General features: G+C 47.4%; 2 protein-coding genes across 2 annotated transcripts in view; both read right to left on the bottom strand.

The window, feature by feature from the left end:
* Positions 1 to 8,382, bottom strand: part of SLC22A14 (solute carrier family 22 member 14) — a 31,704-nt gene extending 23,322 nt beyond the window's left edge. The window contains exon 1 of the mRNA XM_033864607.2: positions 8,250 to 8,382. Coding sequence (XP_033720498.1) covers positions 8,250 to 8,282 — 33 coding nt within the window. The 5' untranslated portion in view covers positions 8,283 to 8,382. The remainder of the gene's footprint in view (positions 1 to 8,249) is intronic.
* A 60-nt stretch (positions 8,383 to 8,442) lies between these two features.
* SLC22A13 (solute carrier family 22 member 13) lies at positions 8,443 to 21,782 on the bottom strand. Its single transcript, XM_033863727.2, is given in 12 exon segments — positions 8,443 to 12,214; positions 12,395 to 12,613; positions 13,157 to 13,269; positions 13,271 to 13,536; positions 13,703 to 13,727; positions 13,730 to 13,870; positions 14,099 to 14,253; positions 14,493 to 14,596; positions 20,760 to 20,788; positions 20,791 to 20,865; positions 20,868 to 21,117; positions 21,735 to 21,782. Coding segments are annotated over 12 exon segments (1,770 nt in total). The 3' UTR covers positions 8,443 to 11,869.
* Between the last annotated feature and the right edge of the window lie 1,905 nt (positions 21,783 to 23,687).

Here is a 23,687-nt window from a genome sequence, read left to right as displayed (position 1 = left end):
TGCAGGTCTTCTCTGAAGGAAAATTTCTCCAAACTAAGCTTGCAAGGCTCTCACAGATTAAGATCAAGCCAAGGGCTCAAAATAAATATTATCTAACCCATAAGAAGTTAAGTCATTCTGAGAGTAAGAGATGGAAGTTATAATTACAGAAATGGACTTATAACCAGAGGCAAAAAGCAGACACCTTTGGAGGGAAGACACAACTTCTAAAAATGAAAACTATTGAATAACAAGTTGTTGAAATAAACACACTAAAGGGAAGGTTAAATAGATTCGACACAAAGATGAATTAGAAGATAGAAGATTTAACGTTCATCTAGTTGCAGGCCCAGTGGGAGAAAGAGAGAAGCGATATTTAAAGAGATAAGAGCAATCCCTTTTCTAAAATTTGAAACACATGAATCCTTAGAATCAGGAAACAGCGTATCCCAAGCAGGATAAATACAAGAGAAACCCACTGTAACAAAGCTGCAGAACACCAGTGACAAAGAAAAGATTTTCAAAAACATCTAGAGAGAAGATACATCATGGACAAATGAGCCGTGTCTACACACTTCTGTTAAGAAACAAAAGTTGTGGACAACATATTTGGAGGAATTTTATCTTAAAACTGACCAAATCCATATTTGTAAGATAAAACACCTGAATCATTGAGGATCCAAGTTGTGATTTGAAGTCTATGACATTGTCATAAGGGTAAAATGTTACCACTACTTTAATTACTGTTACAGATAGCTTTATAATGTTGAAGACTCATTGTTTAACTCTAAGACTTTTTTTTTTTGCGGTATGCGGGCCTCTCACTGTTGTGGCCTCTCCCGTTGCAGAGCACAGGCTCCAGACGCGCAGGCTCAGCGGCCATGGTTCACGGGCCCAGCCGCTCCGCAGCATATGGGATCTTCCCGCACCGGGGCAGGAACCTGTGTCCCCTGCACCGGCAGGCGGACTCTCAACCACTGCGCCACCAGGGAAGCCCTAACTCTAAGACTTTTTCTTTTCTTTTTCTTTTCTTTTTTTTTAAAGAAATAACCAAAAGTTGTTAAGCAATAAGGAAACCAGAAGAGAGTGAAGAGTATCTTCAACATGTTGATAGGAAATAACAGCCAACCTAGAATTGCTTACTCAGCAAAATTATCTGTCAGAGTAAAATGAAGAGAGTTATAGTCAAAAATTGAGTTAGCAACAGATCTGATTTAATGGAACTTCTAAAAGTTAAGGAGGGGGATGCTCCAAATAAAATAAAATAAAATGTATATGAAAATGCAAAATCCTAAAATAATTCAAACAATTAAGAATGGTTTTGGTGGGAATTCCCTGGCAGTCTAGTGGTTAGGACTCTGAGCTTTCACTGCCAGGGGCCCGGGTTCAGTCCCTGGTTGGGGTACTACGACCCCACGAGCCTCGCAGTGTGGCCAAAAAACAACAACAACAAAGTTTTGGAGTAGGAATATACAGTGTAGTGAAAAAAAAGAGTCCAGAAACTGGATAAAAGAGGAACTCATCAATAAATGGGTCTGGAACTATTGGGGAAAAAAAAGAGGATAAGGAGGAGGAAAATTATGTCAAGACGACAAACTAATAGGCAGTGATGAGCAATCTAAATGGTAAACATGTAAGCAAATCCAAATATTGATTGCATTAAATAATAAAAGCTCTGTTCAACTGTGGAGTTAAAAAAAAAAGATAAAATGGTGGGCAGCAATAATATATTTCAGGATGGAGATGATGAGAGCCGAAGTATCTTAAAATCTTTCTATTGTTCAAGGTGTAGGAGAAAGACACCAAGATTTCAAAGTTACTTTTCTCGGTTTTTTTTTGGCCACACCACGCTGCCTGGCTTGCGGGATCTTAGTTCCCTGACCAAGGATCCAACCCATGCTCCCTGCAGTGGAAGCACGAAGTCTTAACCACTGGACCACTAAGGAAGTCCCTCAAAGTTACATTTGCATGATAAAATTTTAAGGATAACCACTACAATAATATAGCTAGAAAACAGTAGTGGAAAAAGGTAGGCTAAAGGGAAAAACAAAAACAAGACCTCAATCGAAAAAGGGAAGAAAAGAAAAAAGGAAACGTAGAAAAAGTGGATTTCAGTAATTGTGACTGCAAAAATGAATCAAAGTATATTGATTATCACTAGTTAAAAGAGATAGTTGGATTGAGCTTTTGAAAAATCAAATTAATATGCTGTTTTTAAATAGGGCGGCCGGGACTTCCCTGGTGGTACAGTGGTTAAGACTCTGCACTCCCAATGCATGGGGCCCAGGTTCCATCCCTGGTCAGGGAACTAGAGCCTGCATACTGCAACTAAAAGAGCCCGCATGCCACAACTAAGACCTGGCACAGCCAAATAAATAAATAAATATTTAAAAATAAATAAACAGGGTGGCCAGTATTTCCCAGAACATACCCAGTTTATGTCTTTTATGCTTGTGTAATTATTCATAGCGCCCCCTTTCCCTCTCACAAGTGTTTTGATTTTGATGACAACTTGGTCACTCTGTAAGAAGGTACACTTAAAGCATAGGGACATGAAAAGGCTGAGAGTTAAAGGATGGAAAAAGTTATATTAGGCAAAGAGTAATCAAAAGAAATCTGATTTAGCTATACTATTACCAAAACAAAACAAAAACCCATAAAGTATCATTAATAGAGAGATTCATTATCTAAAGACAAAACGTTCAGTACACCAAAAAATTAAATATATATGAACCTAATAAATGTCTTCAAATATATAAAATAATGAGTATAACTCATAGGAGAAGTTGATATCTCTAATACCATAATGAGAAATTTCAATGCACCTTTTCAAGGGGTCAAAATGTAAAACCTTAGCAAAGATAGATTATTTTAATAACACAATTAACAAGATTAAACTAATGACCATTTCTAAAATTCTGCATGTAACAACTAGAGAATACACATTTTTCTCAAGCTTACTCAGAGCATTTGCAAAACTTTATCATACACTAGGCAATAAAGCAAGCCTCGACAGAAATTTTCTTTTTTTCTTTTTGGCCGCACTGCACGGCATATGGGATCTTAGTACTCCGACCAGGAATTGAACCCACACCGCGTGCATTGGAAGCAGGGAGTCTGAACCACTGTACCGCCAGGGAAGTTCTCAAGACAAATTTCAAAGAATAGGCATCATATAGACCTGTCTTCTGACTACAATGAGATTAAATTAGAAGTCACTAACAGCCTAATAATTTAAAATTCCATATGTTTTTCATACATGTGTAATACAGTTACATTCATTTATCACAGTCTGCATTCCACCCTGGGATCCCTCTATCTCTTAAATGATTTTTTTTTAAATTTGTACATGGTAAGGTTCACTCTATGGGCTGTAAAGTCCTGTGGGTTTTGATGAATGCGTGGAGTCATGTATCCACCATTAGAGTATCAGACAGAAGTCTCACTGCCCTAAAAAATCTGTGCTCCACCTATTAAATCCTCCTCTCTCTTCTCAAAGCCCTGGCAACCACTGATCTTTTTACAGTATATCTTGCTTTTTCTGGAGTGTCATATACCTTTTTTTTGTTTTGTTTTTTTTGTGGTACGCGGGCCTCTCACTGTTGTGGCCTCTACCCGTTGCGGAGCACAGGCTCCGGACGCGCAGGCTCAGCGGCCATGGCTCACGGGCCCAGCCGCTCCACGGCATGTGGGATCTTCCCCGCGGCCATGGATCACGGGTCTAGCCGCTCCACGGCATGCGGGATCCTCTCGGACCGGGGCACGAACCCGTGTCCCCTGCATCGGCAGGCAGACTCTCAACCACTGCGCCACCAGGGAAGCCCGGAGTGTCATATACCTTTAATCATACACTATATAGCCTTTTCAGACAGGCTTCTTTCACTCAGCAGTATACACTTAAGGCCATTCATATCTTTTCATGGCCTAATAGCTTGTTTCTCAAAAATCACAGAATAATATTTTTCAATGTATCCACGTACTACAGTTTGCTTATCCATTCGTCAATTATTGAAGGACATCTTGGTTGCTTCCAGTGTTTGGCAGCTGTGAATAAAGCTGCTATAAACATTTGCGTGCAGGTTTTTGTGTGGATACAGTTTTCAAATCAGTTGGGTAATACCTAGGAACACGAATGTTGAGTCATATGGTAAAACTATGTTTAGCTTTGTAAGAAACTAGAAACTGTCTTCCAAAGTGGCTATACCATTTTGCACTCCCACCAGCAATGAATGAGAATTCTTGTTGTTCTGCATCCTTGCCAATTTATGATTTTAGCCATAATAATAGAGGAGCTCTTTTATTTAGTTTTTCATTCTTTTAAGTTGCACTTTCCTAATGACAAATAATATTGAGCATCTTTTCATATGCTTATTTGCTATCTGTATATCTTCTTTGGTGAGTTATCTCTTCAGATCTTTTGCCTGTTTTTTTAAATTGGGATGTTTACCTTCTTACTGTTGAGTTTTGAGTTATTTGTATATTTTGGATACAAGTCTTTTATCAGCTATGTTTTGCAAATATTTTCTCCAGTCTCTGGCTTGCCTTTTTATTCTCTTAACAGCATCTTTTGCAGAGCAGAAGTTTTTTATTTTAGTCCAATTTGGGACTTCCCTGGTGGTCCAGTGGTAAAGAATCCGCCTTACAATGCAGGGGACACGAGTTTGATCCCTGGTCAGGGGAACTAAGATCTCACATGCCGCGGGGCAACTAAGCCCGCGTGCCGCAACTACTGAGCCTGCGTGCCGCAAACTACAGAGCCAACGCACGCTGGAGCCTGCGCGCCACAACTAGAGAGAGAAAACCTGCACACCACGGCTAGAGAGAAGACTGTGCACCACAACAAAGAGCCCACGTGCCGCAACTAAGACCTGACGCAGCCAAAAATAAACAAAATAAATAAATCTTAAAAAAAAAAGTCCAATTTATCAATTTTTTCTTTCATAGATTTTGCTTTTGGTGTCATATCTAAAAATTCATTGCCAAACCCAAGGTCACTTAGATTTTCTCCTATGTTGTCTTCTAGAAGTTTTATATAGTTTTGTGTTTTACATTTAGGTCTATAATCCATTTTGAGTTAATTTTTGTAAAGGGTGTAAGATCTGGGTTTACATTTTTTTTTTTACATTAAATTTTTGCATATGGTCATCCAATTATTCCAGTACCATTGCTGAAAAGACTATCCTTTCTCCATTGAATTGCCTTTGCTTCTTTGCAGTTGACTATATTTATGTGGGTCTATTTCTGAACTTTCTATTTTGTTCCATGGTTCTATGTGTCTATCCTTTTGCCAATACCATGCTATTCTGATTATGGAAGACTTTATAGGAAGTCTTAAAATCAGGTAATGTGAAGCCTCCAACTTTGTTTTTCTTCACTACTGTGTTGGATATCCAGGTCTTCTGCGTTTCCATTTGAACTTTAGAATAAGTTTGTTGATATTTGCAAAACAGCTTGCTGTGCTTTTGATTGAGATTATATTGAATCTATAGGTCAGTTTGGGAAGCGTTGACATCTTACCAACAATATTGAGTCTTTCAATCCATGAACATGGAATATACATATATTTTTTCTAACATTTATTAAGTTTTATAAATATATATTTTTAAGTTAATAAAACTTGCGACTATCTCAGAAGTCAAAGAAGAGATCATAATGAAAAATTTAAAATATTTATAAATGAGTGATAATATAAATGCTTATAAGTGAAAACTATAAAAACTTATACCACCCATATCAAACCTATGGGTGGTATAAAAAGTGGTACTCTGTGGGAAATTTATAGTTTTACCTGCTTTATAAAAGAAAATCAGAAAGACTGAAAGTTAATAAACTAAATGCCCATCATAGGAAGTGAAAAAAGAACAAAATAATATAAACCTAAATAAATAGATTATAAAGTTAAGACAGAAATAAACGAAACAGGAAACAATAATAGCAAGATATGGAAACAACATTAAGTGTCCATCAACGGATGAATGAATAGAGAAAATGTGGTATATATTTATATATACAATGAAATACTATTTAGCCACAAGAAAAAATAGAAATCCTGCCATTTGTGACAACATGGGTGGATCTTGGGAGCATTATGCTAGTGAACAGAGAAGGACAAATACTGTATGGTATCACTTATATGTGGAATTTTTTTTTAAGTCAAAACTAGTGGAAACAGAAAGTTTAAGTGGTTTCCAAGGGCTGCGGGTGGGGAGATAGGAAGAGGTTGGTAAAAGGGTAATTACTTTCAACTGTAAGAGGAATAAGGTCTGAGGATATAATGTAAAAACATGGTGACTATAGTTGATAACACTATATTGTATAATTGCAATTTGCTAAGACAGTAGAACATAAGTTTCTCACACACACACACAAAAGATAAATATGTGAGGTGATAGATGTGTGAATTAACTAGATGAAGGGAGTCCTTTTGTAATATATATGTATATCAAAGAACCACAATGTACACTTTGAATATCTTACAATTTTGTATGTCAATTTTACATTTACCTTTGCTAAATTTTTTTAATGTTTCAAATGATCAATTTTATATTAGGTATATTTTACCACAATAAAAAATGTTTTAAAAATATGTGCAAGGGTATTCCCTGGAGGTCCAGTGGTTAGGGTTCGGCATTTTCACTGCTGTGGGCTGGGTTTCAATCCCTGGTCAGGGAACTAAGATCCCACAAGCCACGCAGCAGGGCAAAAAAAAAAAAAAAAAAAAAAAAAAAAAGTGCAAGACCTGTGTGTAAAATAATTATAAAACGTACAGAAATATGTTAAAAAGAAAAATTAATGGAGAGATATCTAATAGTCATGAATAAAAGTTGTCAATTTTTCCCCATGTTGATCTGTAGATTCAGTACAAATCCAGTCAAAATCCAAAAGGTTTTTTTTTGTGAAATTTGTCAAGATAACTCTAAAATTACTATGGAAGAACAAAGGGCATGAATACCTAAGACAATTCTGAAGAATAAGGAGGAATGATTTGTCCTGCCAAGCATCAGAATCTATTATAAAGTTATATTCATTAAAGACAAGGTGGTCTCAGTGCAGGAGTAGCTAAATAGCCCAGAAATAGATTTATGCAAACAATTTTTAAAAATATTTATTTTATTTTATTTATTTTGGCTGCACCGGGTCTTAGTTGCAGCACATGGGATCTTCGTTGTGGTATGCGGGATCTTCAGTTGCGGCATGCAGGCTTCTTAGTTGTGGCATGCGGACTCTTAGTTGCGGCACGCATGAGGGACCTAGTTCCCCGACCAGGGCTCAAACCCGGACCCCCGGCACTGGGAGCGTGGAGTCTTACCCACTGGACCACCAGGGAAGTCCCAAAGAAATCTGGATATATGAGAGACAGACTTGCATGACAGGTCAGTAAATGGAAAAAAATTAACATTGGTTCCTGTCTCACACCATAAACAAAAATTTCAGTCCTATTAAGGACCTAAATTTAAAGAACAAAACTTTTATTAGAAAAAAAAAATATATATATATATATTTTCCCCCGATCAGGGATTGAACCCATGTCCCCTGCATTGGAAGGTGGATTCTTTACCACTGGACCACCAGGCAAGTCCCTGTCCCAGCCTTTTTTCAATTTTATATTTGTATCTCTTATATACTTTTTATTTTATGTACAGTAAAATACACCCTTTGTTGTGTACAGTTCTGTGGGTTTTGACAAAGGTATAGAATAGTATATCTAGCACCAAAATCATGATGTGGAGGGGTTCCATTACCCCTAAAATCCCCTTGTGTTTCTCCTCCTTCTACTCCACAATCTCTTGCAATCACTGTTTCTATAGTTTTGCCTTTTACAAAATGTCATTTAAATGGAATCAAACATTACTTAGCATCTAGGGTCTAGTTCCTTTTACTGGAATATATTTTTGACTTTATGTGAAAAATGATTTCTTTTTTCTTTTCACTTTAAGCAAAGTCTTTCTTTTCAAGGAACATTTTCTCATTCTCTGTTCTTGGCATACATTTTAAATTCTTACCAGTAGAACCAAAGCCTCCTGAAACCCTTACAGTGTCATCTAAAACTTGAACTTCCTCTATTTCTGGGTAAAAAAAATCTGTTCACAAATGAGCTGTGCAATTTTATCACACTTTTTACTTCAAACTTTGCCACAATTAAATAGTACAATACCAACATTTCCTCTACAATCTTCATCTATGACCCCAGCTTCTACAACTATGAAATGTTTTGCAGCCAAGCTAGAACATGGAGCTACTCTCCCATAGCACCCAGAAGGAAGAGGTACCTGAATGTTGGTTTTCACAAGGGCTTTCTCCATAGGTGGTACTGTGCAATCACAGGCAGCGTACAGGTCAGAGCCTGCGGTGCATGTAGTCCCCTTGGTCTGGGCGGTGGTGTGCTCCGAGAGCTGGGCAAAGTGGAGCAGTATGCTGTCCTCCTCTGCAAGCTGGGCCACCTTGCTGGGGGAGACGACTTGTTTCCTGAGAGCAGGGCATGGCAGGGCAGAATGTGAGCAAAAGAGGGAGCAGGGTGAACCAAAAAAGGATTTCTTAATCAGGACACAAAAGCTATGCTAGTCTATGCTAACCATAAAATAGGGCTTCCCTGGCGGCTCAGTGATTAAGAATCTGCCTGCCAATGCGAGGGACACGGGTTCGAGCCCTGGTCCGGGAAGATCCCACACGCCGCGGAGCAACTAAGCCCGTGTGCCACAACTACTGAGCCTGCGCTCTAGAGCCTGAGAGCCACAACTACTGAAGCCCGCATGCCACAACTACTGAAGCCTGCGCGCCTAGAGCCCGTGCTCCACAACAAGAGAAGCCACTGCAATGAGAAGCCTGCGCACCACAGCGAGGAGTAGCCCTCGCTCGCCGCAACTAGAGGAAGCCCGCGCACAGCAACGAAGACCCAGCACAGCCAAAAAATAAATAAACAAATGAATTAAAAAATATTTTTTGATTATAAATTTGACTACTCAAAAATGAAAATCATAGAGTTAAAATAAACACAACTGGGAGAATATATTGAAAAACTTGTATTACTGGGGAGAAAAAGGATCAAGAATACGTAAAGAAGCCACAGATCAATAATAAAAAGACTACAGAAAAATGACAAAAGACATGAATGGGCATTGCAAGAAGAGGAAATTTAAACAAACATACAAAGAGATGTTCAACCTCTTTAATAATGAGGGAAATGCAAATCAAGACCATAATTTACACTCATTTGCTTAAGAAAACTTAAGAAATCTGACAATACCCAGCATCTATCTTTTATACATTTCTGGCAGGATTATTCATAGTTCCACTTCGGAAAACAATGTGGCATTGTCTTATAGAGCTGAATATCCCCACACATTATGACCCAGCAATTCTACTCCCAGTTACATACTCTGGGCAAACATTTGTACATATGATCCAAGAAGAGTACCAAAACATTCACGACAACACACCTCAAATATGAAGAAAAAAAAAAAAAAAAGAGCCCAAACGCTCCATCAGCAGAGGAATGGATAAACTGTGGTATATTTATCTAGTGGAATGCAATACAGCAATGAAAGTGCATAAATTTCAGTTACATCTCTTAAGACTTGACCAGCCGTTGCTGGCTTTGAAGATACAAGGAACTGTGAGCTAAGGAATTGTGGGCAGCCTTTGGAGGCTGGAACAGGCAAGGAAATAAATTCCCCTACGACAGCTGATCTTAGTTTAGTGAGACCCATTTTGGCCTTCTGACCTGCAGGACTATACGGTAATAAATCTGTGTTGCTTAAAGCCGCTAAGTTTGTGACAATATATTACAACAGCAACAGAAAACTAGTACAGTGTGCATGTGTGTAAGTTTGGAGGGAGTGTCACAGGATAGAAGAGACTTCCCAGGCAGAGAGGGAGAGAGAGAGGGAAGGAAGAAGGGAGGGAGGGAGAGAGGGAAGGAGGGAAACTTTGCTTTGCTCAGAGAGATTTGGCTTTTGGGCCTGGAGCCAGCTTCCCGGGCAAGGTCCCCTTCAGTGTCCCCCACAGCATCACCTGAATACCCACAGGGGCCTGACAGTCTGCAAGGCCCTGGAGCACTTGTTCCCAAAGGTCCCCTGCCAGGTGGACAGGCCCCAGGTAATTGGTTCTCAATGTAAAAAGTGGAAACTAAGGCCTGGGACAGGAAGGTCTAACCAGGAGCAGCCCCCCTTCTGAGGGCAGGAAATGGCCAGATGCCACACCTGAGAACTCACGCTTCCCGGGAGGACAGCCCGCTCCTTCCACAGACTCCCCACAGCTGAACAGGCCCTGTCCACATCTGCGCTGAGAATGTGGCCACACAGTTGCCAGGTGTCATCATAATTGCCACCCTCCACACCCTCCCAGTCCCTGTCCTCCCTGGAGACAGGACCACAAGCCAGGCCCAGCCAGACCCTTGGAAGCAGAACCCTTGGGTTCCACGGTGTCTGGGGAGCAGTGTCACAATGGGGCGGGGAGGTCCTGGGGTGGGGTGGCATGGGGAGGAACAGCATTCCACTCCTGGGGCACAACTGGCCACAGGCTCTAGGAACTGAAGGCGCAAGGCAGGCTGGGAAAATCTCCATGTGAGCCAGCCCCATTTCTCCGTGCAGACTGTTCCCAGCACCTGGAGCACCCGCCTCCCCATCAGGGCTCCACCTCCACTGAGGGAAATCCTCCCATCCTTCCACACACAACTTGGCTGCCCCTGTCCCCATGCCTGAGGAGGAGGGATGGAGAGGAGAGTAAGAGGAGGAACAGGCTCTCCACTCAGCAGCTCCCAGATCCCACCCGGGGGAGGAGGGAGTGTAGGTTAAAGACTTCTTGGTGGGAAGTTTGGGGAGCGGCAGTAGGATGGCTTTTCCTTTCTCTCAGAGGAGAAGGAGAAGCTATCTGGTAGGGGGTAGAAGGATGGGAAGCAGGCAGAGCAGAGCTTAGAAATAGCCACTGGTGAGAGTTGGAAAACGAGCTGACTTGAAAAGCTGGTAGGAATACGAGGTGCTGCTAAAGACCCAGTTGGTGCTGGTGACCATAGATCCATAGATCAGACTTGTCGGGAGTGTGACTCTTTCCAGCAGTGACCAGCAGCTGGGGTGCAGGAAGACAGAAAGCAGACAGTCGGGCCCATGTGCTGCTATGGTCTTGCTAGCTGGATTCTTCTGTAAGAGACTACGTGGGGATCCCCACGGGGCGGGGCGGGGGGGCGGCCAAGAGGTGAAGAGGGGTCCCAAGGGGTCAGTTGCAGGCACATTGCTCATATTAAGGACCAACGCAGAGGTCCTGGGATGATCGCTGAGAACCCCCGAAAATTCTTGTGGAAAACCTGCTTTTAGGAGCCTGCCAGGGCCACTGACTGATGATTAACCACTGCAAGCCCGGAAGAACTACCACCAGTGGCCACCAGGTAAGAAGACTTCTTCCCCTTTCCCTCACCCTGCATGGGCCCTGAAGGAGCCAGAGAAGCAGAGCATGAAAGGGAGGAGGGGCCCGGAGAGGAACAGGACCCACATCCTCCCTCTCCCCGCCACTGGTCCCTGAGTGCAGGACAGGGGAAGGAGAATCTTTGAAGAGAAGGCAAGACTGAAGCTTCGATTCTGACTGAATCAGTGCCTGCTCAGCTGGAGCAAATGCCCTGTGGGTCCCACCTTATCCAGACGGGCCTAGTCCAGCCACTGGAGGAACCACAACCTTCCCTTCATCCACAGCTTTTCCTTCACCTGCCTGGGCGAGTCCAGAACTTTTAAGTGTTTTTCTCTTCCTACTCTCACCTACTTGGAGAGGCCCTACCCAGCTGTTCTGTTTTTGGCTTGACTGTGTTTTCAGGGCAGGGGGACCCCAGATGGAGGGGATCTGAGGAGCCATATCCCCACAAGACTGTCAGAGAACAAGTTAAGCCCAAGACACGCCCAAGACTCTAACCCAGAACAGGGTATTGGACGTGGGGCTCTGGGGATGAGAAAGGTTTTGAAAGGAGGGAGGCCTGTCTCGGATGCTTCTGGGATGGGGCTGGGCAGTGGCTGGCTGGCTCTGGGGCCAGCTCATGGGGTGCTGCCTCCGTCAGCAAGACGGTCATGCTCACGGGTCCAGCTGTTCCCAGGGGAGTGTTCAGGTAGCTCTCTGCTGCTGCTGCTCTGGCTTCAGAGACACACTCAGAGGTACGTGCTGCTCTAAAGGTCACCCCTGGGCTAGAAGTACTTCCTGAGGCCTCGGAATCCTTTTCCGAGGGCACTGCGTTCAGAGGGCTGGAGGAAGCAGAAGGCTGTCATTGGCTGCTTAGGAACTGATCCCGTGTTACAGTTCCTCGCCATCCCCTCCCCAAAGTAGGGGAATCGTGAGGATGCCATATGGGCCTCTCTGCCACAATGGACAAATGGTGAAGTAGAGCCCCTTTGGGGATGGGGTCACTGATATGAGGTCCTGGGTTTCAGAGAGACCAAGCACCTCGCTGTGGGCAGGACTCCTGCTCCAGGTCGTCCATGGCGTCCTTCGGGCTCCAGCCACGTGGCTCTGGCAGCAGGGCACAGAGTAAGCCAGCCCCGACGGGGAGGCTGCCGTAGATGAGCATAGGGAGGGCCGTGTGGTACTCACCCAGCAGGGTCACGAGTGGCGTGAGGATGTCCCCGATCCTCGAGAAAATGCCCACCAGCCCCATGCCCATCTGCCCGCGCAAAGGTGAGCGCAAGCCGAGAAGACCCGGCCTCCGCTGGGCCACAGCTCATTTCCTTGGAAGCACCCGAGTGTCTCATCTGGTCTCCAGGCCTGCAGAGTCTCCAGGCCCGTGCAGTCCAGCCAGCCTTCCTGCCCCCTCCTCCTGCACTTCCCCGAGTCCTACTGTGCGGCCTGCTTTTGCCACCTCCAGGCCTCTCTGTCTGCCTGCTGTACTCCTGCTCACCTGTCGAGTCTCAGGTCAAAGGCTGCACCTCCTGACCACCTCCCATCCCCACCGGAGTCTTCCTTCTGAGCCATTCATCAAACCTGGGACTTACTCCATGTTCCAGTCCTGACAAGGCCAGGATGTGGCCCCTCCTGTATCTGCCCCCCGCTGCTCTCCTCTGCTCTCCACTGACCCCATCCAGCCTTGGACCCCATCCAGCACTGCTGCCCCAGAGCCAGCTCTGTAAGCTCATTGGGGAACAGCAGTAAGGGCAGAGGAGGGATGGCCAAAATCAGGGTCTCAGGAGCAGAGGAACAGGAGTTGCACGTGCAGTCCTTACCTGATGACAGTGGGGAAGAGCTCAGCAGACTACACGTAGGAGATGGTAAATCCGGCCGCCGTGGCAAACTTCCCCACCAGAGCCATCACAGTGCCTGGGGAGCTGGGGGTGTCAGAACAGATCCAGGGCATCCCCCGTGGGGCCGGTCTTCTCTGGGACCATCCGGGAGGGAGGTGCAGAGTGAGGGGCCAGGCAGGCCGGGCTGTGTGGTCAGACCAGGGCAGGGCTGGCCCAGCTACTGCAAGTACCTGGCTCAGGAGCTCGGAGAAGTTTTCGCTTGTTGACCGAGGCCACCCTCTGGATCGGTTGTTTAGCCTCCTCTACCCTCCTCCGGGTCAGGAGCCACCGTGCAGATTCCAGCAGAGCCCTGTAGGTCGGGCTGTGACCCTGGGGCCTGGACCTGGGCCTCCCCACTCCCCCAGGAGCCTCCCCGCTGTCCCAGTGCACACTGACCCCACAGGTTCGCTCTCCCAGACACCTCTCTGGACATGTAGCCAACCGAGAGGCAGCTTGCCTGGGAAGTATCTCCTCACCAGAAGTAAAGGAAGAGCGGAAGACAGGTGCAGCGCCAGCCATCTGGAAAAGCCTCCAGCTCTGGACGCCATGGGCGAGTCCTGCGAGGGCCATCTGCTCCACGGAGAAGGTGTACTGGGCCAGGACCACAGCCTGAGTTCTCTACCAGGGCCCCACCCACCCTGCAACTGTGAGAACGCTGAGTCTGAGGCTGGCCCGGACCCTGCCCTCTCACTCCCTGCCATGGCTAGACGCCACCAGGTCAGGGGCTGTGGTCCTGGCCCAGTACAGGGAGTGCTGGTGCCGTCACGTTAGGTGCGGGGAGTTGAGTGGGCCCCACAGGCAGCGTGGGAGCGTGGCCGCCCAGACCCCAAGGCCCCGCTCTGCGGCTGATGGCGCGGGACCCAGATACCCACGTAGGGTGACGCTGCTGAAGGTATATCCAACGACGGCCGTGGCCACAGCAAAGCGCAGGGCCGTGTAGAGCTCAAAGCCGGGCACAAAGGCTGCGGCCATGCCAAGGATGGCGAAGAGTAGCAGTTGCACCAGGACAGTGGCCTCGTGGCCAATCCTGGGGTAAGAAAGGGGCAGGTTGAGGAGGGAGTCTGTCTGAGGGGAAGGAGGGAGACCCAGCCCCCGGCCCTGCCCTGGGTACTCTGTCTGCGGGAGGGTGCAGGGCCCCACCTGGGAGCCCCATTGCGGGGAGACAGGGCCTTACCTGGAGACCAGCGAGAGGGGCACGTGGTGGGGAGGAACTGGGCCAGGAACCCAAGAGCGTGCTGGGTTGCGGGAGCTGCTCAAGGTTCTTACCAGTCACAGAGGGGCCCGACGATGAGCGCCCCAGTGAGGAGCCTAGCCAGGTCCACCGACTGGGAGGTGTCCTTCGGATGCTTCCGACCACAGGCCAGGTTCAGCTGAGGCAGACACATGCAGATGTGAGTCTAGGGGCAGCGAGGGCGAGTCCTTTACCAGCCAGCCCGCCCACCACAAACCTCTCAGGACAGAAGTGGGGCAGGCAAGGCATCGCAGGGCACCAGCGTGAACTCAGGGTGCACAACACGATACTTAGAAGTGTAAAGGGAAACACTGTGACCCTCAACATCTGCTTCATATCAAACTACCAGCTCCAGATGGTTCACGCAATTCTTTTCAGTGACATCATACCTGTGTGAAGTTGTGTTTTTGGAAGTTACTATGAAAAAAAGCAAGCACCACGTGAAACTCAATGTGGATCAGAAAATGAGGGTGGCGGGGTTCAAGGATCAAGACGTTTTGCAGTTCCCAATACATCCTATTAGGAAGTAACTGCACATTAGGATGTAAAAGTGTTTTCTTTTGATTCGTGTATATATATTTTTAAACAGCTACTGAGTTATTAGTACATAAATCCTTCTTAAGTTGTTTGTTTTTGTTTTTTGTCGTTGTTGTTTTGGGCTGCACTACGCGGCATGTGGGATCTCAGTGGGATCATCTGGGATTCCTTAGGGCAGGGATCGAACCCGTGCCCCCTGCAGTGGAAGCATGGAGCTTTAACCACTGGATCGTGAGGGAAGTCCCCCTTCTTAAATTGTTTGGAACAAATTACTTAATATGTGAAACTTTTAGGTATTTTTTTGGCCTGGAGATGCCATGTAAAATTATTGACCCACTAAGAATGTACAGTTTGGGAACCCTCTGACAGTCATTAACTGCTTCTTCCTGACAAATGGGGCCTCTTTCCCACAACCATGGCACCCCTGTGACCTGCTTGGGCCTTTCCAACTTTTCCCAACTGGCTGCAAAACCCCCCTGAAACTCCCATCATTCACAGGCAGTCAGAATCCTAAGGAGCCCTCACACACTCCTTGAGGAAAGAGATTAGGGTGGAGGAATGTGCAGGCCTGCACACACGCGGACACACACACAGAGACACATACACACACGATGTGAGGGGGACAACCCACCTGGAGACTCACAGAGAGAACCTGACAGACTGGGAAACCGAGTGATGAAAATATGGGTGTCCATACACGTCTGTACACTTGTCTACTGCAATGTGCACATAACAATAAGTGCATGTGACTGATATTCCCCACCTCCACCTGTGAGTTTTATGCCCCTCTGCACATAGCTCAGCTCCATATGTTTATGAGGGTATCATGACACATGAGCTGTTCTCCAGAGCTCACAGAGGTAGCTTCACAACAATATTAATGCTTTTTTTAAAAAAAATTTATTTATTTATTTATTTAATTTTTGGCTGCATTGGGTCTTTATTGCTGCGCATGGGCTTTCTCTAGTTGCGGCGAGCGGGAGCTACTCTTCGTTGTGGTGCATGGGCTTCTCATTGCGGTGGCTTCTCCTGTGGAGCACAGGCTCTAGGCGCACAGGCTTCAGTAGTTCTGGCATGCGGGCTCAGTAGTTGTGGCGCACGGGCTTAGTTGCTCTGCGGCATATGGGATCTTCCCAGACCAGGGCTCGAACCCGTGTCTCCTTCATTGGCAGGCAGATTCTCAACCACTGCGCCACCAGGGAAGCCCCTGTTAATGCTTTTTGAGAGCTTACTCTGGGTTGGGTAATGTGCCAAATGTTTTACATGCATTATCTCATTTAAAAAATTTTATTTATTTATTTATTTATTTATTTATTTATTTATTTATTTATTTATTTATTTTGGCAGTGCCGTGTCTTAGCTGTGGCACACAGGATCTTCATTGCAGCATGCAGGATCTTTAGTTATGGCATGCTGACTTCTTAGTTGTGGCATGTGGACTCTTAGTTGTGGTATGCAGACTCTTAGTTATGGCATGTATGCGGGATCTAGTTCCCTGACCAGGGATTGAACCTGGGCCCCCTGCATTGGGAGTGTGGAGTCTTACCCACTCGACCACCAGGGAAGTCCCATCTCATATAATTCTGACAACGATCCTTGACTTATTATTATATTCCCCCAGGGGTCCCCAATTCCTGGGCTGCGGACCGGTACCACTCTACAGCCTGTTAGGAACCAGGCTGCACAGCAAGAGGTGAACGGCGGCGAGCAAGCGGAGCTTCATCTGCCACTCCCCATCACACCCCATCACTCCCCATCACTCGTGTACCGCCTGAATCATTCCCCCAACACCCACCGCCCTGTCTGTGGAAACACTGTCTTCCACGAAACCGGCCCCTGGTGCCAAAAAGGTAGGAGACTGCTTTATTCGTCTAAGGGAGAAGAGGTTAAGCAGCTAGTCCTGGCAGTGACTGAAACTGGATGGCAGTGAGTGAAACTGAGGGAAAGCTAAGGTAATGTTTCCTGAGTGAAGGAATGAGTGAATGAAGGAAGGAACTAATACCTTCAGTCAGATGAGTAGCCAATCTCCATTAGTTAATAACCTTTAGCAAAAAATTAACCAACTCAGGAGACAACATTTTGCTCCTAGTTCTGTCCTGAAGGACAACTGTTAATTTTATTTTTATTTTTTAAAATTAATTAATTTTATTTTTGGCTGTGTTGGGTCTTCATTGCTACCCTCAGGCTTTCTCTGGTTGTGGTGAGCAGGGGCTACTCTTCATTGCAGTGCGTGGGCTTCTCATTGCGGTGTCTTCTCTTGCTGTGGAGCACAGGCTCTAGGGCATGTGGGCTTCAGTAGTTGTGGCACGTGGGCTCAGTAGTTGTGGCTCACGGGCTCTAGAGTGCAGGCTCAGTAGTTGTGGCGCACGGGCTTAGATGCTTCGCGGCATGTGGGGTCTTCCCGGGCCAGGGCTCGAACCCGTGTCCCCTGCATTGGCAGGTGGATTCTTAACCACTGCGCCACCAGGGAAGTCCAACAACTGTTAATTTTATAAGAACTTTAAATATATATCAAATGATGAATGGATTGCCCCTGAGAATGAAGTGCAGCAGGACCAGGTACTTGAACTTGTTGTTCCACCCAGTTCTATCCTGTTTGCTTTTTGTCCAGCCACCACAGATTGCTTTGTGGTTAAACACTATTTAAAATAAATAATAATGAACAAAGGCCTGCTGCTGTCAGCCTCTGGAGTCAGAACTGAGTCACTCTGTGTGACTCTGAATCTGTTAGCTGACCTGCTGGTGTCTTGGTTTCCCACGTACAAAATGGGGATGAAATACATTCCATAGTATCGCCAGATAGGATTAAAGGAATTAACACATATAGCATGCTTAGCACAGTGGCTGTGCTAGGTCAGCAAATGTTAGCTCCGCTGAGGCTGTACTGGCCCCTGTGCCACGAAGCACACAGCTGGTGACACAGGCATCTCAGGCACAAGGGGCGGTCATACTCTAAAGGCATGAGTGCTGAGCCATGGGACTCCTCCAAGCCTGCCACCCTTGTTTAGTGGACACCATTCACTACCTCCCTGTAGATGAGATATCCCCTATCTTATCAAATCCTCATTCTAACTCCCAGAAGGCTTATCATTCCCTCTGTTTTGCAGCAAAGACAGAGGCTTGGAGAGGTGCCAAGACCTACCCAAGTTCACATGCTGGTGTCATGTTGCAGATGGAACAGAGATGAAGAGGGCTCCAACTTGGGACACCAGTTATCAACCTTCCCAGCCCTAATGCCTACAGTGGATGGTTCTGTCTGGGGCCTGCCACGGTGGCCCACAGCATCCCACCCCCATTTCCTGGAGCAAAACCCATCAAATCTCCCTTTCACTGTTCCAAAACCATCAATGACTCCCTTTGGTCTCTAGGAGACAGCCCCAATTCCTCAGCACTGTATCTGAGACCCTTTAAGACTCTTGCCTTTTCTCAACCCCTTTTGTATGTCAGAATTGCTCACAGGGGCCAGGCATTTTCATGCTCCAGACCCTAGAAATGGCTATTCTCTCTGCTTCCCCTTCCCTCCCATTGCTTCCTTTTGTGGTCCCAGGACAGATCACACTGTTGTTGCTATTCAGTGATGGTCTAGTTGCCTCCCTATTCAGAGCTTCGTGTGGACAGGGCTGGGAGTCATTTTCTCTTTTACCAAGGATGGGCACCCAGGAAATGTTGGACAGGTAGGTGGAGAAGGAGAAATGTACTCTGCTCTTCACGAGCACACTGCCTATAAGGAAATATATTCTTTTCTTCTTATGTTTGTATTTCACTTTGCATATGAAGTTGCTGGTTATAATAAGGAAACTTGGGATGTCACCTCAGAGGAGTCCTCAGTCTGTAGCAGAACCCCTGCTTGTTGACTGGAAAACAAGGTGGATACCTCACACAAGGTAGCCCCAGAGTTTGAGGTTGTCACGTGGTTCAGGGCACAAAGTACCAAAAGTGTACATTGCCCTGAGACTCGCAATTCTTGGGAGGGTGGGTCCCTGGGAGCATGTCAGGGAAAGGCCAGAGGTCCAAGGTCCCACCCCAGGGTCAGCAAAGACTAAGTTGGTGACTGAGGATAAAGAGAGAGGCCCTCAATCCTTGAGAACGTCCCATTCATTCCCATAACCTGCCCAGCCCTATCCCAGGCACACCAGGTTCCTGCTGCTTCCCAGACACATCACCTGCTTCCTGTTGCCAGGCCTTCCTTTTGCTATTCTCTGTCTACAAAGGCCTTCCCTTCTTCTCCATCAATCTTATTCGGGTCCCTGGTGCCCAGCTCACATACCAACTCCTTCAGGGAGTTGCCTGCCCATTCCCTCCCCAGGAGGAAGCAAATTCTAGCCTTAGAGCCCATCTAGCCCTTTGTCCCTCTACAAGGAGCCCAGATGTTCTCAGAGAAGGTGAATAGGGTGCCTCTGTTCTCTGTTCCTTGCATAGTTAATACTCAGAAGCTGTTGGCTGAATGTAATTGCATGAACAGTCCAGCAAAGGCTGTGCACAAGACCTAGAGTTGGCTCCAAGCACTCTGGAAGTCTGCCTGGGCTGTAAGGATGGTGACATTTGGCCAGATGGGCAGAGAGTTTATGAGCACATGTAGAGGAAGACACCTCCACAACACCTAAGGACCGATGAAGACCAGACCTATCACGGGTGGGATACTGGGGAGATGATGGAGGGGGCACTGAGGGTCAGACCGGCCTAGGCTGGGCTAGATCCAGGGGCTGGCAGAGTTCAAAGGCGACCTACTCCCCCTGTGGGGTGGAATGAGGGGGAGGGTCAGGAAGAAGGCAGGAGGACACATCCTCAGGCTGCCACGGTTCTGGAGGCAGGTGTATGGTCACATATTAAGAGGTGAATGTTTAGTCTCGGGGCTCAAATTGCCCTCCACAGAGGTTCAGGATTTGCCACCATTAAGGTGAGAGCTGCACAGATCCCCAACCCCTGCCCCTCAGGTTTCTGGACTATTTGTGCTCTTTCCCATGCCTGCAGGGAACTGGGCAGCAGGTGCCCCGAATGAGAGAGTCCCGGCTCCACCATCAAGTCTTTATGTTGCCCTCGCCAAGTCATCTCCCCATTCTGTGCTCAACCCCACTGTCTGGGAAGCAGCCTTTCTTGCTCTGAGGTGGTTGGAGTGGGGAACTTTCTATTGATCTGCCAGGGTCCCTCCTACGAGAATGGAGTTAACAGGAGCAATTGCCCAGTTATGTGCAGGACAAGTCCTAGAGTCCTGGGTGTCCTTCAGGATCTAAGAGGCAGGCAGGCAGGCAGGCAGGAGGAGATCTAGAGAGAGAGGCTGAAGGCAGGAAGCTCGAGGCAAGCAAGCAGGAAGGCAGACGAGTGGACGGGGAAGGGGTAGCATCAGAGGGTTAGTTAAATGCGAAGATAGGTAAGCAGGCAGACATGCAGAGGTGGACGGAAAGACAAAGGCAAATGGACAGGCAGGTGGGAACATGGGGGAGAGAGAGAGAAAGAGAGGCATGAGGACAGGAGAACAGGAGAGACAAGAAGGAGGGCCACTGGGCAGACAGGCAGCGGGACAGATAAAAGCACAGGCAGAGATGAATGGACAGATGGACAGACACCCTGGACAAAGGAAATGGATGGAGAGGTAGATGAGCCAACAGGCAGAGGACAGAGAGCAAAACAGGCGACCCACCGTCATTCAGGCATGGGGTGCGGGGCAGCCACAGAGGCAGCCACACCAGAGACCGAGGGCACGGGCTCGGGCAGACGAGCTGACGGACTAAAAAGAGGTGGAAAGATAGGCCAAAGGGCAGCCTTACCTCATTCTTTAGGGAGAGGGGCCTCCTGCAGGATAGACCCAGCCCACCTCGCAAGGCTGTGTCTCACTGAAGCTGTGGCTGAGGACGTCCTCCAGGCTGGCACCGTCGGGGGTGGCCGGAACGGGAGGCAGGGCTCAGGGCTGCCTGCCGCATCCACAGGCACGCTCAGCACCGGCTGCTCAGCAGCGCTCAGGGTCAGAGTCCGGTGCTTGACCCAGGCCACTGAACAGTGGTGGGCCTCATCCAGGACCATGAAGACCTGGGTGAACATGCAGAAGGCAGTCAGGAGGTTGGGGACACTCAGCAGTATCAGCAGCTGTACCTGGAAGCGACCAAAGCTGCCAATGTCAGCCGCGACCTGGGCAAAGGGAGCCACGGTCACTGCTTACCGCCTCCTTAGCTGGGGCCACCAGACAGCCCTGCAGCTCGCTCTGGGGCACGGGCTCCTCGGGGCAGTGGCGGTGCTGCGTTAATGTTTAAAACAGCCTTGCCTGGCCCCACCTGTCACACCTCAGCTCCCCAGCTCTGGTCTAGGAATGACAGAATATGATGAAAAGATAGTCCACTCTGACTTGGAGGATCCGAGGATGTTTTATGGACTGTGACAGGCACCACAAGAGGAACTTCTCAGGCCTGGCACACAGCAGTGAGCTTTAGCCAAAGGTTACATGGTATACAGGGACAGCATCCCCTCTAACTGCAACATCCTCTACAATTCACACCAGTGCGAACCGCTCCCATTATGATACAGTCCAAATTCTGAGAGTAATTTCAGCACGACAAGGCAGTTGCTACTACACTGCACCGCGGGGGATAAGTCAGTGGAGCAGCAAGGACCCAGCCTGCACATTAACTCGGCCAACAGCCCAACCTGATCTCATGACCCTGAAGTTATTTTCTTCTGCAGGGTCTCTAGCATGTGGTGGTATGCAACAGCAGTCAATCCAAGGGTAGTATGAAGGTCAGGAGACCCACCAAGGGCATAAATGCCTTTCCCTTCAGCAGCAGAGCTAACCAGTGCATCTTGATCTCTATCTAATCAAGGAAGGAACCATTAACACCCTCCCAAGACAGAAACAGACGCAAAAGCTGCCCAAGGGTAGCCCAATCACCCTGAGCAACCTTGGTGAGCACAGAGGGACAAAGGACAAAGCCCGAGCCCCCGCTGGTCAGTCCTATGACCCTGCTGGAGTCGAGGTTGGGATGGGGCACGGCATGGGGGCTGGCAGGTCAGGATTCTTACAGGGCAGGAGGCTAACAGAAGGCAGGACCTCTGACAACAGGAACCTCCCAACGATGAAAGCCCCCATCCTTTTTCCCTGGGGGGAGTCTCACTGCAGGTAGACCCAGGGCTTGGAAGGCATCTAGTTCAATCATAGGAGGTGGGGAATGGTGGGATTAAATAGAGCATTAGGGAAAAATACACGCTTGGGTATCACATTCACATTCACATATTTGCTTGGTAAGCATCGGAAAGCCTTTTTGTGTTTTGATTTTGAAACACTTTGAGATAAGAGATGGGCAGAGGAGCATGGGTGAAGGGAAGGCAAGGAGCAAGGTTGTGCAGGGCAGCTCCGGATACAGTGTGCCTACATCCGCGGCCTGTTAGTCAGCACAGAGGGAGGGTCCAGGTAGGGCAGATGCTGGAAGGCAGAGGCAAGGGTCCACAACCCTGCCTAAGGAGAGGACATTCCTCTCTGCCCCCTCCCAAACTCCCCACCAGGCTCCCCACTGTCCCTAGCCCCATCTCTTCTTCCTCACCCACCTCGCTTACGTGTTCTTGTCCTCAGCATAGCCTTCACTGAATTGCCAAGAAAGCAGACGCTACTAGTTGCTGCTGCTCACTTTGGCGTTCACATTATGGGGAAAACTGAGGTGGAGACAGGAGCCTGGGCTCAGTCCTCATCATCTTTTCACTCTGATCAGGGTGAGGATTTCAGCTCTAAGGCTCCAAGGGGACTGGAGGTAGGAGGCAGGAAGCTTGATCTCCACCACTGATTCACTGTGATCCGCAGTCCGCTCCTTCTATCCCTCTGGCCTCTATTTCTGCATCTGTGTATAAGGAAAGCTTGAACTAGATGCTCTCTAAGGATCCTTCCATTTCTTGGTGTAGAATTCTAAAACACAGATAGATAAATGATGAGGAGATGCTGATAGAAGAGTGAGACTCAACCAAAGACCTTCCATAGTTGTAACTATGATCCCCAAATGCCACTGGCTTCACTGCACTCCCAACTGCCCCAATCTTAATTTCTTGATTAACTTATCTGTTCTCCTAACCCTCCCCCCGACCCCACCAGTCTGCCAAAGGCTCCCCATGACGCTTCAAAGCCTAAAACTGGCTCCCTTCTTTGAGGGAGTCCTCCCAGGAATACTGTAACCCCAGGGACCTGTGGTCTCACTGACCTGGGAGGATGAGCTCAAAGGAGCATATGTGCTGCTCTCTGGCGTCCCCGAGCAGTCTGGTCACATCCACTGTCCTCTAGGAGACTGCAGGGTAGGACGGGGCTGCCTCTGGCCCTTCAGGGAGAGCCTACAGCCTGTCTCTCTCCTCTTCCCCTCCTTGTACCTGCCTTCAGTAAAGGGCAAAACTAAGACCAAAGAGAGGTGTAACAAGAGTGTTCTAACCACTGGAGCTAAATTGAATGGACACACATCCCTGGCAATCAGCTGTCCACGGGGTAGAGGGCGGTGTTTGTGTGTATGGTGGGGGGAGGGGAAGGTACTCCCCAAACATCACCTACAGGGATGCACTGGATGGTGTCTCAAACTTCTTCCAAATTTGAGAACAACTCTAGTAGATAAAAACAGGGGATAGGCATTCTGGTTTCTGGTCCAGGATGTAAACAGCTTGGAAACTGTCACTGTGTTCTAGCAGGTAAAAAGCTGAACAAACTGAAAAATCAACAACTCTTCTGTCAGAGAAGT

This window comes from Tursiops truncatus, chromosome 10, assembly GCF_011762595.2.
Source record: "Tursiops truncatus isolate mTurTru1 chromosome 10, mTurTru1.mat.Y, whole genome shotgun sequence".
Taxonomy (NCBI): domain Eukaryota; kingdom Metazoa; phylum Chordata; class Mammalia; order Artiodactyla; family Delphinidae; genus Tursiops; species Tursiops truncatus.
This window is presented reverse-complemented; position numbering and strand designations above follow the sequence as displayed.